The following is a 16,413-nucleotide window of genomic DNA, read 5'->3' as shown; positions in this document are numbered from 1 at the left end:
TGCGCGTTCCAGAGATGCGCGCTCCCAGTCAGTCACTCGTCTCATACACGGAAAAAGACTGCGCTAATAGTTAGCAACAAAGATTAAAAGACAAACATATGCATCCGATAATTGTATTTATTGTGGCTGTATATGGCCACTGTAGGCTTTTAACGACGCACAAACTAATCAATTCAGCTTTTATTTTACAATCGTTACGACCTATTTTTTCTCATTGGCACAATAAAAAAAAACATAAATACGTCCATAGAGACAATAACAGGCTGTTGGGGTCGGTTATTTGGGTTTTAAAATAGTTTATTAAAACGACCAAGCTTTGAAAAAAAATGGACATGAGTTTCAAATACAAAATCTGATCACAGGTGGGCGCTCTTGGATAGCAAAGCATTTGCCGTAAAACCCATAAAACACATATGTACGCGCTGCTCATTCATAAACGTGGATGCACTCTTTTTGTAAGAATCACAGATTGTGCGTGGTGTTATTTTTTGCGTGAAGTGTTCTTGTGACCTGTTAAATCGTCAGTTTTGATGGTATGTAATATAATTTTTGGGAAGAGCAGCCAAATCATCTGTGGATTGAATGATGTCCAATTATCACCAGTACAGAAAACGCCTAACAGACATAGGTTTTTCATATTATCTTTATTTCTTAAAAATTTATTTCTTAATATTTACCTTTACCTCTTGGTCTTCCTCCAAATGTTTATTGTTTTTTCAGGATGGGCATTTAAAAGCTTATTTAAGCCATTGAACAATATTTCACCCAATAAAGATAAAGGGTAACCTATATTTGGATATATTCAATTTGAAGAGACATATAATATTAGACATGTCATGTAACACATATGTCTACCATTTTCATTCTCTACCTCTGTCATAGCCAAGGCCATAACCAGTATTAACCACACCTTAAACATTGAGGGGACCAAAACACTCAGGGCTACATGTACATTTGCAGTCATTATTTAAAGATTATTCAACCCCCTTGGCCTGCAAGACATTTTGTTTCAGTTTAAAATTCAACAGAGGCACATAGAGGCATCAGTAAACTATTACAATTAATAGACATTTGAGTGAGTCTAAAAATATAAAGTTTTTAAAAAATAATAATCATTCCTGGACATTCCGTACCTGAAAAATGCCTTGATATTTTAAATAATTTATGATGTCCTTCATACAATTAAGATTTCCACTTCCTGCAACATTCTTTAAAGGTTTTCTATTGGAGCTTTGTGTCATACTGTAGCCATAGAATTAAAAAAGCTCTATATATAGTTTTTGTGAGAGCTTTTTTTTACCTGGCCATATTTGCTACTCCACTGTAGCACAAGTATGGGCTAAATATGTGTAACAGAACAAGCTAATGCAGTTTTGTTATAAAGTTTCCAAATGATTTATTGTGTTTTAACACAATTTTGCACCATATACAAATAAGTGACTTAATAACGTAGGATCATGAAAATGAAGTAGGCATCAGTAGCCTACAAGTGTTATTAAGAAGGTTGAATAATCATAGCTAAAAAAATCCTAAAACTTTATATTGACATTATCACCTTTAAATGGCCACTAAACTATATTTATTATTACTGTCTCAGGGGGGTGAAATTATCTTGCAACTGTATGCATATTTAAAACATAAAATTTGGGGGAAGTGACAATTTAGCCATTTCTGATTATTGGGGGTGAGCATGTCCCCCTTATAATGTCTATTGTGGTTGGTCGCCGCAGATCTTCTTCTAATGCAAATAAATATCATGTTTAGTGCAGTGTTTTACACAGATTTTTGATAAATAGTTTATGCAAAATAGTTTATAGTTTAAAGAAACACAGAGTATCAGATCAGATAAAGAAGTACGGTAGATTGCAGCACACATGTCGGCCTCAAAGTTGTCTTGCGAAATGAAATAAGGATGAAGGGAGACAAAATGTTGAAGAATTAATTGCTGCGATTGTTGTGTGTCCAATAGATGGCGCTCTCTGTTCATCTTTCAAAGCAGACTGCATGAAATGAATACAACAATTTGCATTGGAAGCAGAGCTCTTGATCGTGTGATCTCTGGAGGAAGTAAATATGGCCTTTTACAATATATTTGGTGAATTGAGAAATGACGTATTTATTCGAAACGACGTTTCCTGTGGCCAAAGCTGTGGCGTCATTAAAGAAATTCCTCACATTGGCTGCTGGATCGTACGTCAACGGCGCCGCCATATTAGTTGTGGCGACTTCTCTATTACGTAACTGGAGACTGTGTGACAGCATCAAAAAGTCTCGAAAAATTACCTTTCATAAATAAAACGGAGCAGTTGTTTCTGGTTGTGTTTAATCATTATTTTTTAAATAAAAAACAAAGGTTCAATTAAAGTGTCCGTCTTACTGTAGTTTGTTGGTAAGCTAACTAACGTTAAGTGGACATAGGGCCTATTGCATGAAAGAGAAACATAAGAGGAGGCATTGACGAGAAGTTTTTTTTTCCTCAAATAAAGAGCTGCACACGTTTGCTCTGATTCGTTTGCAGGCTATGGCGGTGCTGATGTATGGCAGCATCTGACCAAAGCGGTCGAAGCGCGGTCTAGTGGTGAATTACAGTGTTTTCATTTTTTTAATATAGCCTACACAGTAGCCTACTGCCAATACGCCAAAAAATCTCTGGCCAAAAATATGTTTTAATTATATAGATTTTTGAATTGGAAAATATAGTTTTAACCTCATAACCTACATAGTATTTTTCAGGGTCAACAAATCATTTCTAATATATATTTTTCCTGGACAAAGTTTATATAAAATGTATATGTATACTTAAAATATAAAACCAAAAGAATAATTTTGCAGTTGAAAATATATTTAATTTGAACCTTTTCAAATAAAATAAATTAACATACAGTTAAATGGAAATTTTACTTCCAATGCAACGTGAATTAATGCTAATATAATTATTTTAAAAAGACATTTCAAAATATACAAAAACGGCAAAAAATATATTGTGTAAAACCATTTTTGTTAACATTTGAAATATATTTAAAATTATATTTGGAAATATATATGTGGAATACTTTATATAGTTTTTATGTTTTTTTTAAAAATGTATACATTTATTTGGTCTGCTTTTTAATCTTGCACTTCATAAGCCAATGCAGATTGATCACTTGTGGGAAATCAAGGTCTGGATCAAGATGACCTTCAGAATTTTAAAGGTATGTTTTAACTGTTTTCATTGCTTAAAAATGTTATCAGAGCAGGCATCCTGCACAATGTAGCCACTATCAGAAGCCAAGGGAATGCTGACTCCATCCACAAATGAGTCTATGGCTGCTTGCGTAAGCTATAAAATGCTGCCTTCAGAGGCTGCATTGCACTGGTAATATTAAGTTTTGTGCTGTTTCCATTGTGACACATTACATAGCAATGTCTTTATGTTGTTTCTCTGAGTGCATGTTAATTCTGGGTTACTTTCAGAAGGTTAACTGAACTTTTGTTCTGGAACTGACACACCCTGAGTAAGCAATGTTTGGGTTAATCAATCAAATTGATGACGGTAAGGCCTGATATACTTCAAGTGAAATAAAATAACAAACTGGTGTGACGTCATATTTAACAAAGTCTCTTAGGAGAGGCTGCGATATCTGATATTATAAAAATGACTAAAGGTCATCCTTCATTTTTGGTTGTGATTACGTATAATGGTTAGCCAATACGTGTTTGACTTTCCAGTGTTTGCTTTACTTCATGTCTCCTCAGATACCTTTATCATGAAAGTAGCATAAATGTATATCCTTCACTGCCTTCTATGTCCCACAATGCTATGTGTGAAGATAGTTTAAAAAAGTTTTCAGATGTAGCCTATATAGCAGAGATACAGCCTAGCTAAAGTGGATCTATTCCCCTTTCAGGAGTCGACAAACTGCGTCTTCTGGTTTGCTCTCACTCCTCCAGCTCCATTGGGGCTGGACACCATCATGCAGATATCTGTTTAGATTCACAAAGGGTTCATCAGTTATTCTGGCAAGCCTGTTCTTTATATGCTTTCAAGAGCGCCTTTTACCATGCTACCCTTAGGTACGTGTGGCTGCTATTTCTGCCAGCTATAGGGGTCTCAGTTTTTGCACGGTAGGTTTCACGTCTAGGAGTCAATGCTCAGTCCACTAGGAGTGTAGCATCCTCCAAGGCAGGGTTTGGAGATGCGTCCTTAAAACATGTTTGTGCTGCATTAGACTAGATATCTGTACCCACATTTATTAGATTTTACAGTTCGGACATGGACCCATCTAGGCCAGACGTAACAGCTAACTTCCACAATTGGCCCAAATGTACTTGCTATCAGGGAATGGGGTGTATGAAGACACATATCATTTTATTACATATATACGATAGTTTAAAGAAACTCTTGCAACATGCTAAAACACAACCTTCTTTAAAGGTGCATTGTGTAACTTGTAGAAGGATCTCTTACATTTACATTTAGTACTTTAGCAGACATTTTTGTCCAAAGCGACAAAATTGATAGAAGGTCAATATAATATACATAACTATATTATCAGTCATGTATTAAGACCTTATTTAAGGTCTAATTATAATTGTATTGTTTTTGTCTCCTTACATGAAAGTCACTGTCATGTTTCTACAGTAGCCCTAAAGGACAAACTGCTCTACAGAGCGCGTTTCATCCCTACATTGTCTCAGGCCCTGTCCCAAATGGTGCACTTCATGTGGACTTTCGGTCTCATGGCCTTAAATTGCGCGTACTCGCTTATGCTGTGTTTACACAAACCGCGTTTCAGGCGTCAAAATCGCGTCTACCGCGCCTAGTGGGTAGATTTATACCATTATAAGGTGGTTCTTTAAAGTCAAAATTAAAAACTGTCCTTTGTTTTGGAATATTGTGGTATTTTTTTTACAAATGACCTCATTATTTCATTATATCTACATATGTTTATTATACATAATCTTCCATCAAAAACGCAAATCTCCTCCCCTCCTTGAAATGATCTCTCTTTACTTTTGCTCATATGGTATGGTAGGTGGTCGGGGTCTGCGATTAGCAATTGGCAACATGACCCAACTTTAAACAATATAGTTCAAACAAACTTCAGATGCCGTTTCACTCAGATATATGTCACCATGGGGAAAATAAGACAATTGTTACTTCTGTTTCATGGCGACTTTAAACAAACTGCAGACACACAACTGCATTTAAACACCATGTAAAAGTGAATTTTGCATAATAGTTCCATAATCCATAAAAAGTTTTTGTGACAAATTAAAGTGATATCTACAGCAGTGGTCTGAGTTTAATAGTTTATTTGGGTGGCAATGTGTTGCTTAAAGTATGAAAGATTGAGTACATTTCTGAGAAAACAAATGCAGAGAAAAATAACACACACAAATTTAAATACATGGATAAAAAACAATAAATCAATTAAAAATAGAGAGATGAACAACTCTAAAAAAGAAAAAAATAACATAAAAAGGTTTTTCATCATCAAGAAGACCTTAAGATCTTTAACATCTAAATGAAATGTTAAAGTGAGATGAAATGTTTTATTGAAAGATGGCTTATTTAGCTGTTAGCACAGCTTGCAGACTGTCACATAGATCAATGAATTATTCAGACAGCATACATTTCTATAAATAACAGTTCTTGAAATGAGGAAACAGTAATTCAATTCTTCATACAGAACCAGAGATGGAAAAATATTTACAGACAAATTATGATTTACAATTTAAATGTTCAAGTCACAAATAAGAGTAAATACGTTTTCCATCACTGCATATACCGATCCTAACTGTTTATGGTCCTCATGATAACTTTTCATGCAAAATATTTTATGAATTTAAAGAAGTGACAAAGGTATGATCAAATTAGCTCACAAAATACCCAGTCAGCATAAACGCATCATTTCACAAGAAATACTGAGGATTGTAATGACACAAATGACTCCTTTAACAAGTGCTTTGTGCAAAAAAAGATCACAGTGACTTTGTCCTTCTCTCAACAGGACAACACAGTAAATGAAATGAAAAGGAAGGTCAAATAAATGACCGACTGAGAGAAACAAAGGCACATCATATGCATATCAGCTTAATTTCCCATTTCAAATCACAGGAAGTACTTTGGCTTTGAAAATATATATATTTCCTGTGGGTCATTCAAAGTGCTGATTCCATCAACACAGACAAACGGTCAAAATAGTGATTATAACATGTAGTGTGCATACAGTATTTGCTATAGACCTTCATTTTGCATTTTATTTCAAGCAGAAACAAATCAATCGGGCATTATAAGATATATTCTCACATAATCAGCATAGATGCTGCATAAAGCTGTGAATTAATACTGCTAAGAGACAGATCTTCATTTTTTAAAAACATTAATCAAAAAAAGAATTCACCAAATATGTGATAACTTAAAATCATATTCTAGCAATCTATATATTTTTTTCATTATGGGGATGAGAATTTTAAGGAAAATATGACAAAATGTACAAAAAAATATGTTGTCCTAACATAACATAAGTCTACTAACAGCCTTAAATTTTCTTCACAATAGAAGATTTAATTCCTAAACTATTTTTTGAGTGTTATATAGGAGACATGAACAGAGAACAACATGGAAATCAGATGAATGATGGTATGATTATTTTCATTACTGGTGAAAGTATCATTCTGCATAGACTGCATTATTAGCAAACAAGTTACAGCTGAACTCGTGCCTCTATTGTGTATTTAAATATGTTTTTACCTTCATTTTACAAGCTTAGATCTAACCACCCCTAGTGGTAAAAACTGTTCAGAGAGGGCCGAACCTTTAACCTTTTATGAGGGAGGAGGCTAACAGGTCGAGAGAGAAATCACATGGATGTTGAATTAAGGTATGAAATAGGTAATAACTTTAAAATGGATTTTTCTTGAAAACCTAATTTTTACATTGTACATAAAGTCTGAACATAAAGTAGACAGAAATGTTTAATCCTCAGCTGAATATTTATGTTTCATTCTTAAACTATTGTAAAAGTCAAGCATTCATGCAGATGTAATAATGTTTTAAGGCATTTTAGCTTTGGTTGCTTAAAGGCATACAGGACAGAACAGTTTTAAACAGTCCAGTTTTAAATAGATGTTATGTACAGAAATGACTGATTCGATTCTTTAAAGCTGAATCCTATGAAACCCGACATGTCCAAGTTTATATTTCACCTTAAAAGTCAAATAAATATATAAATTATATTTTAAATTATGAAACAATTCAAAGCTACGGTAATAAGACCCTACTGTTTCTGAAATACAGTAATCTACTGGTTTTGCATAATGAGATCTCAGATCAACAATCCGTACAGGAAAGACTTGGTTCTGAAAGGGAGCCCTTTCTCCTCTTGGAGGTCGCATGACTGAAAAGGTCAACACAGCGTAAAACTACTGAGCCCAAGGTATGTTGTGTATTTACCGTATGGTATTAAGGACTAGCGGTGTTTAGAGAGTGTGTGTTGAAATCAATTTGGAGCGCTTTATATCATTTGCAAGTAAAACACTCATTTGCCATCATAGATCAGAGAGGTTGTGTGTTAGGTCATACAGTCAGAAAGCACCTCGAGTCTCATAGGTGGGGCGTCTGTGGTGGGACACGTGCACTGCTCTACATGACTCTGTTGATTCTGGCTGAGCTGGATTTTAAGTTTCTCCAGTTCATAGTCGTGTAGGTACTCCTGGATCAGGTATCGCTCACGCTTTATACGAGCCGTCACTTCTGAGGGTACATCAGGAATCAGCCAGGCCACGAAGAACTTCACCACAAACACCACATGCTGCCAGCAGATGAAGTCATTTAGTATCAGTTTTCCATTTAATGTATATAATTACATTTGGGCCTATTCACCCCAAACAGGAATCTATGCCACATTAAGAGGCTTAAAGTGTTAATCCAGCCCAGAATAAATCTTTTTGTCATTAATTACCCTCATGTCGTTCCACACCTGTAAGACCTGTGTTTGGAACTTCTTTGGAACACAAACAAGGATTTTTCTGATGATATCCGAGAGATTTCTGACCCCCCATAGACAGCAACGCAGTTCATAATTTTCAAGGCCCGGAGCGGCCTTGACATCCTTAAAATAGTACATGCGACTACAGTGGTTCAATCTTCATTTCACGGAGTGAAGAGAATATTTGATTTGACACATACTTGAGAGTTGCGCTGCTGTCAATCAGGGCTCAGAAAGCTCTTGGATCGCATCAAAAATATCTTAGGCCCCTTACATACTGCAAACTTACGGGATTGACAACCGCACTGACATGCGGGAGTGAATTCCCAAAATGAACGTTCCATGTCTGTTTGTTACAAGACTCACTCCCGAAACTGTGAAGATTGACACAGAGGTATAACCATAGCAACGTTCTGCCGTCTCGCATGCTTATCATTTACTAGCCTGGGCTTCCCCATGCTGCCTTGCGCGCACATTTATTCACGTTGCAAGTCTAGCATGGAAATTATGGACCAATTTTGCCCCTGAAATAGGGAACCAATCACAGAAAGGGGAGGGGGCAGCAAAACGATGACGACGTCTATGCGACACACTGAAGCAGTTTTGTTATGTGTTATAACACGGCAACAGACGCAAAGTTACTTTTCAATGCAGCCTTAAGCTGCGTTTACACAAGCCGCGGTAGAGGCAGCAAGCGCGGGTGATTTACGTGTTAAGTCAATGCAAAGACGCGATTAGGCATCCTGCGGCACGGTAGGGTGTTCCGCACGAATTGAGCGGTGCCGCCGGAAACGCCCAAGTTGAAAAATCTGAACTTAGGCGGATTTCCGCGCCGCGTTAACCAATCAGGACCTTGCTGTAGTAGTAACATGATTACAGGAAGCGAGTGGAGTCTCGGCAGAGTCGCAAAAGCCCCTCCCATGACGCAGATTTCCACATGAATGTCTTGAATGACTAGAATTTCACACGCGGCTTTCACGCGCTGATGAAGCGAGTAAACTCAAATGTTCAAGCATCCAACTACGCACGAATAGCACATTTTTGCCGTCTCTACCGTGGCTGGTGTAAACGCAACATTAGATAGTGTTCTAAGTAGTTTTGAACGCAAGTTTATTTAAAAAAGAGCAACTTTTGGCTTTAAACAATTTCATATCCAAGAAGGATGTTTGTATATGGCAAGACACGATAGCCACAGAGTTTTATAGGACCAACCTGCTAGGCACAGTCGTCAACAAAGTACAATTAACTTTTAATGGTAAGTGGTATTTATTAATATGATATTGTCATTATGCCTGTACTGTGGTTGTCGTTGCTTTTCGTAATCAATATACAGCTACCGGTTTAGTTGCATAGCTTGTAGCTATGTGCACACGAACCAATAAAAGTCGTTTACGTTTGAATTGATGTCGCTCTCCATACATCATCTGGTATAATTGAAAAGATTGGCTATTGGCTACGTACAGATGCATTTGATAGACATTCGTAGCACCCAATAAACGGCTCTGGGCATTCGTAAACCACACCTCACATACGAGAAAATTAGCATGTGGTTCCCAGACCACGTCTCATTCTCTATGAGACTGGTCTGGTGTTAGCCAGGCTAATCATTTACAGCTTTGGCCAAAATAATATTACAGAGTTATGTTTTGCAATGAACCTCTTTGTAAGGCTGCTCCACAGAGTGCTGTCTTGCAGTGTTGCCAGGTCCTCGTCTTAACAGTTTATGGCTTTTGGCTCACGAAGCGATCAAGTTTTTGGTGTTATTAAAGTGTGAAGGTGCCATTCCCAATATTTTGATTTTTGAGATAAAGCATTTGGATTTATTTTTTGGTTTATAATTGGAGTTTTGTGTTCGCTGTTTTTTTCGTGCAAGATCTGGCAACACTAGTAAGCAAACGCTTGTGCCTCTGTCATTTTCTGCACCACACATACAGAAGACTTTTCCCCTTCTTAGCATTTATTTTCGAAAGAGAGGCCTGTCATGTCCATGATGCAAATTTAAATACTTCATCAACAAGGGCCGGGTTTCCCAAAAGCATCGTTAGGCTAAGTAGATCGTAAAAACGATGGTACGAATCATCTTAGAATTATGGGCCGCTTCACAAAAGCTTCGTAACTTAAGTAGCACTTGAAAATCATTGTAGATCTACGAGTGCTCTGGAGTAATCGTTCATTCATAAGTGCATCGTAAGACAACAGAGTTACAAGGTCACCTGCAGGACAACCAGCAAATTGCCCTCCTGCAATAACGATAATATAATGTTTTAAATGTATATTTGAAGAGTTTCGTTGCAAAACATGTTATCATGTTATTATTTTTTTATGGTGCTACTTAGCTGTATTTTTAAGTTATGAAGGTTTAAATCAAAACAAACCAACTGCAGTTGAATTGATATTAATTGGAATCAACAACCAAACAACGAGTTGTCTGAAAATTTTTAAAAACGGAGTTATCTCGTTTTGCAACGAAACTCTTCATTTATTTATTGGGTTCTTCTTTGTTTATTTGTTTAAATTATTTTACTATAATATATTTAAAATTCTAATTTAAATGACTAAACATAAATTGATAAAGAAGGAAAACGTATTTGGTACAATTTTGGTAAAAGTTGGTAATAGCAAATTGATCAATTGTTCCTACCAATTCCTGATATAATTTTGAAGGGAAATGGCATCTGATTAAAGAAACCAAATAAATATTTACGGTACAATGCAATAAACAATATTATAATAATAATAAATAAACATAGATAATAAACAACTACTACTACTACTAATAATAATCTAAACTATAATATAGTGGAACGGACAAGTCCTAACTAAATACGGAAAATAATATGTCATTATTATTAAATTATTAAACTCATTATTATTAAATTATTAAAACATAAAAAAGTCATTGAACAATAATGAAAAATATTATAAAAAATATTAGTGCACATCGGCTGAAGATCATTAGCCTAAACAAGCTTCTGCTACAAATTCCAGTCAATCTATTGGTGACATTTCAGCACTTGACAAATGGATAGCAACTCGTAAGAAGCACTTAAAACGCAGCTGCGAGCGATCGTTATACGTGCATCTTCGGGAACCGCACGTAAATGAACAACGAATGTTCGTTAAGTAGCTTGTAGAAAGCGCTCTTAAGTGCTATGTTTATATCGGGAAACCCAGCCCAGTTCGGGTTATGTACACACTATGCAGAGTTTCTGTAAATGCGGTTTCATCTTGCCGGAGTTTATTCGGTGGTGGAATGCGGTTGTCAGTCCCCTAACTTACTAAACTGTGTATACAGAACAGTATTATGCATTATAAGTTGAAGTGACAACTGAATTTATATGCAGTGTGTACGAGGCCTTAATTTGTGTTCCAAAGATAAACAAAGAGGGTGAGTATGACAGAGTTTCTCAACATAACACCACAATTGTGTAACAGAGACACAGAAGGGCACGGTCGACCATTTTTACCTTTGTCACTTAGAGACAGATACAGACAGAAACTAACACAGGCGGAACTGAAAATGGAAATGCTGACTGCAAAGAAATATTCATGCTGCATGGCTGACCTCATCATGCACGCAAACACATATGTTACACACTTGTTGAAACATCGGTCGTGGATGGTGAATAGGCCTTAGCACGAAACCAACATTTACATTTTTAGTTGTGTTTTATATTCATACAAGGTTAAATAGCCCATACCTCCATGATGATGATAAATGCGAATTTGGCAGCTAGAATGTGCCAAAACTGCATGGTGTGCATGTATTGTTTCTCATGTCCTGGAGGGTAGCGGTAATCACGGTACCTATCATATCCAAACAACATGTATATTACATATTAGTTAGTATTACTACTGTAATCTGTCCACAAGAAGACATATGCAGTATATGGCAGACCTGCAGGTAGTCATGTAGGTGCTGTTGAACCATTCTGGATTTTCGTCGTCATCTGGTTTGTTTTCCGGTCTGAACGCTGAGATGTTGAAGACAGAGAGGCTGTTGCTGATGTATCCTTCCATAGTGAGCCCGTCTCCCGGGGAATATGCGTACAGATACACCAGCCGCGGGATCATGTCTGACGTGAAGGATACGATGAATGCCTGAAATGTACATGAATTACTTGACTTTCTTTACACTGATAACATTTTAGACTTCACATTCACAGTGAAATCAGGGTATGTTTCATGACCAGATTATTAGTAAAACAACATAGATGTGCAGAGATATAATAAGATCTTTCAATGTTTGAATAAAACTGTACACATGAAGAAACTATAAAGTTTTTTTCTGAATGAAGCTTTTAACAATGGCATGGTCGGTGTTACTCATGTCAGGATGACTCACATTGGTGACCACAGAGAAAACAGCGATCATGTTCAGAATCTCCTCCCATGCACCGATGCTGTGAGCTTTAGCTGCCACGGGCCTGCGAAACTGAGTGGTGAATTTCCAAGCATCAACTCGCACCTCCAGCATGTTATTAAGGAGAGCCAGAAGAGGAGCCAGAGGAAAAGAGGCCACAAACAGGGTGATGAAGCCAAACTGAATAACTGCGAAGGAAGAACAGAGAGGGATTGTTCATCTATTTGTTACTACATTATTTGGCAATACTGTATTGCTTAGCCTAATTTTATATTATGTTAGTAACTTCCAGTCTCTCATATCAGCCATATTTGAATTTAATGCTGATATGTTGCTTGTTAGCTCAACTGTGTTGTCTGTCAGTCTGAAATAAATCATTCATTCATATGTGTTTGTTTTGGTTTTAGTTTTGACATATAGGTTGAAAAATTTGGATTTATAGGTAACACTTTAAAATAAGGTTGCATTTATTAAAGGTCACATTCTTCCTGATCCCATATTTAAAACACTAGTTAGTGTGTAATGTTGCTATAATAGCATAAATAATACCTGTAAAATGATAAAGCTCAAAGTTCACTGCCAGGGGATATATTTTCTTTAACAGAATTCCTCTTTTAAAGCCTACAGCGAATGGCCGGTTTAGACTACAGCCCTCTACTTCCTGCTTTAATGACGTCAATAAAACAGTTTTTTGACTAAACTCCGCCTACAGAAATATGTCAGTCGCCAGCTAAGCTAACGGCAAACTAAGCTGCTATCGAATCACAACACACTAAACAAACTACACAATCAGAACTCGATACATATTTCTGAAGGAGAGATTTCATCGAACAAGAAAGACATCAGACCGTTTTGAGGACAGTGAAAACAGCGCTATACAGATAAGTCAATTGTGTGAAAAATGCCGCGTTTTTTTAAACATAAAAACATGAACACATGTTATATTGCCCACTAGAAACACAATCAAAGCTTCAAAAACACAGAAAGAACGGGACCTTTAACATTAGTTTAATGCATTAGCTATGATGAACTAACAATTAACAAAATTCTAAGGCATTTATTAATCTAAATTCATGCTCATTTCAGCATTTACGAATACAATTTTAAAATCAAAAGTGTTAACATTAGTATATAACATAACTGACATTCACTAACATTAACAAAAAAAATTTTTTTTTAAAAGTATATTGTTCATTGTAAGTTTATGTTAGCTAATGCATTTACTAATGTTAACAAATACAGCCTTATTGTAAAGCGTTACGATTTCTTTACCAAGGCATGTTTGTAGTGTGAGCATTTTGAGTTCTGTATAAAAAATAAAATGATGGCATTTTAATATAAATTATTTGTGTTCAGCTGAAGAAAGGAAGTCATTTGGGATGACATGACAGTGAGTATATCAGATAAATATTTGGGGGTTTTATTTCAATGTTTGATGTAATATTTTTTTATTTATTTTGTACAGTGAGTTTGTGTTGTGTAGCTTTTGAAACTCAAGCGTGCCGCAGAAGCCCTGAAAAGTGAACCCAAAACGTCTCGATCGCCCCCCAGTGACTGGTCCCAGTATAGGTCATAAACCACGCCTCCCCATGTTATTCAATGGGACTTGAGACCAACTAAACAATTTAATTACACTTTAATTATCTTTTTTCCGAAGCTGGTTTCTGTCATTTACTGTAGTTTTTATCATGCTGAGGTAAATTCAAGTGTCTGTTTTTAAAATAAGTTTTACTTTACATGGTATAAAAACGGTGGTGTCACGTCATGATTGACAGCTGTGATATGCGCATTCTGCGAGAGCGAGGGCAGGACCTTGTATTCGCGGCTTTACTTTCTGATCACTACTGCGCAGGACTGGTCCCGAAAAGACTCAAGACTCAAGATGTCAGCACCGTATCGGGACACTGATGGCTTCACTTTCACCAATGGAAGAGAGCGAACGATCCTTTTTTTACAGTCTATGGTGAAACTGATGCTATTAGCTTGTGACGTCAGAGGGCGCGCTGTCATCTTCTTTGTTTGACTCTGTGCCTTACCACATCCGGTAATAACCTTTCAGGCTTCTGATTGGCCAACATGGCTTTACGGTTAGGGTTATATTGCCAACTGTTGGTTTAGCATGCTCTTGACAGCGCTTCATAGTATGTTCAAATGAAGGAGGACAAACTCGGTTTATAAAAATGCACAGGACTAGTCCTTAGCCTACAACTTTACAACTGCAGCTTTCTTTCCTGTGTTTATTTTGATACAATGCTCTTAACTCATTCCCTGCCAGCCTTTTTAAAACATGTTGCCCGCGAGCTTTTTGTCATTTTCAGCAAAACTATTGTAAAAATCTTGTAATGTGAGCTTGGCCTGCAGAAGTACTCACCCATCTCCAGATACTCATAGAAAAGGCCAAGCTGACAGAAGGACTGGAGGTCATTATCCTGTTCCCAACGGCTGTACAGACTCTCTGGATGATTTCGGGCATTCCTGCTCACCCACCAGTTACGCAACCAACTACATACACATACACATAAATACATATAGCACTGTCCACAGCAAACGTCTTTGTCCACCTGGACATGGATCGATCTGTTATGCTTTATTGTAAACATTAAAAACATTATTGTACAAATAATAAAACAAATATCTGGTGCAATACCGATTTGGGTGATTCTCACGAAACCATTGAAACACCACGGCACTAATGATTTTAGCTTTAAAATGTATAATATAGTAACATTAAAAAGCATCAGAATTAACACAATACTGTGTTCTACCTTGCACAATGTGTGATTTCAACATAAGAATTTATAATTGTAAATTTTATCTCATTTTCTGCTGAAATTCTCATTACCGCAATGTGTCCGGCTGTGTTTGAACATGCGTTATGTTGTACTTTAATCAAATTAACACAAAAATATCAAGTAAAAAAATAAATGGATGTTTTGCTAGACTACTTTAGATGACAGAAAAAATATTAACTGAATATTCATGTATAATAATAATGAAGAAAAATTAGGAAAATGATGTGTCCATGCCTGATGTTCTCATCCTCCGCAACACTTTTTGAGAACAGTTTAAGCACACATACAGAATTTTAATAAAGTTTGATTTTGAGTGACAAGCACATGGACCAGTTACTTCAAGATGGCTACCAGGTAAGATCATTTTTTTACAGTTAATTTGAAATATTGTCTTGTCAGAATGCTTACACGACATTTTGATTATCATTCCCGCAACAGATGCATATTAAATGTTAATTTAATTAATAGAAGCATAATACTTTGATTTTAAATGCATGTGCAGAATCTCCAAATTATGTTCTTTCAGGTTTGTCATGTCATTTTGAAAATATGTCAGTGTTGATGTTTTCTGACTGTTGCGGTAATGAGATTTTTTAGGACTAATTTTTTAAATTATGTTACAAAAAGTGTTAAATGATAAGTAAAAGTTTTTAAATTAATGTTCCCATTTACTCCAGACTTTGTTTTTCAATGTCTGGTGGGAAAAAAAGTAAATTTAAGCAATTTTTCCATTTTCATGCTTGACATTTTTAAAACCAAGTTTTCGTGAGAATCACCCATTTAGTTTTGACGTAACACAAACTTACGGTACAAGAGCTTCCTGTATGTTGCCCCACACCTGTTTCCCTGCCATAACTATTACTAACTGAGTGGTTAACTCAATCAGACAACCACCTGGCTCACACTGCAAAAAAAACAAAAACAATGCTATCTTAGTTTTTCCCACATCTTTTAATTCATTAACGATTGCAAAAAGTTAGTAAATAAACTAAATTGTAAGCACTAACTCGATGTCAGTTTTACCTCCTCATTTCTCAGCCCGCTGTATTTGCTAAACATGTAGGCATATTCGCCCGGGTAACCCACAAATTTGCCCTTGAAGAAGGCAACGTAGAAACAGGATGAATAGTAGTTGACAAACTGAAAGAGGAACATCTTCACCGTCAGTCTGTTCTCGTACTCCAAGTGAGTTTTTGGAACCTCTGCAATGAAAGAAAATATGTGGCGGTCACTTCTGTATATTATGAATATAGTACTTTGAGAGACGGAGGTGTGTTTTTAG

General features: G+C 36.2%; 1 protein-coding gene across 4 annotated transcripts in view; it reads right to left on the bottom strand.

Annotated features, from left to right (window-relative positions):
• Nucleotides 1-5,518: 5,518 nt before the first annotated feature.
• The window catches only part of ano5a (anoctamin 5a), a 52,059-nt gene continuing 41,164 nt past the window's right edge, over nt 5,519-16,413 (bottom strand). For all 4 annotated transcript variants that reach the window (XM_073868349.1, XM_073868350.1, XM_073868351.1 and 1 more), the window contains 7 exons: nt 16,155-16,333; nt 15,938-16,035; nt 14,711-14,841; nt 12,322-12,527; nt 11,875-12,077; nt 11,678-11,783; nt 5,519-7,799 (listed from right to left, as the gene is read on the bottom strand). In XM_073868349.1, the coding sequence (XP_073724450.1) occupies nt 7,560-7,799; nt 11,678-11,783; nt 11,875-12,077; nt 12,322-12,527; nt 14,711-14,841; nt 15,938-16,035; nt 16,155-16,333 (1,163 nt within the window). In that variant the 3' untranslated portion in view covers nt 5,519-7,559. The remainder of the gene's footprint in view (nt 7,800-11,677; nt 11,784-11,874; nt 12,078-12,321; nt 12,528-14,710; nt 14,842-15,937; nt 16,036-16,154; nt 16,334-16,413) is intronic.

The sequence above is a fragment of the Misgurnus anguillicaudatus genome, chromosome 6, assembly GCF_027580225.2.
Source record: "Misgurnus anguillicaudatus chromosome 6, ASM2758022v2, whole genome shotgun sequence".
Lineage (NCBI taxonomy): Eukaryota > Metazoa > Chordata > Actinopteri > Cypriniformes > Cobitidae > Misgurnus > Misgurnus anguillicaudatus.
The sequence above is the reverse complement of the archived record's forward strand: the minus strand, read 5'-3'. Positions and strand labels throughout refer to the sequence as shown.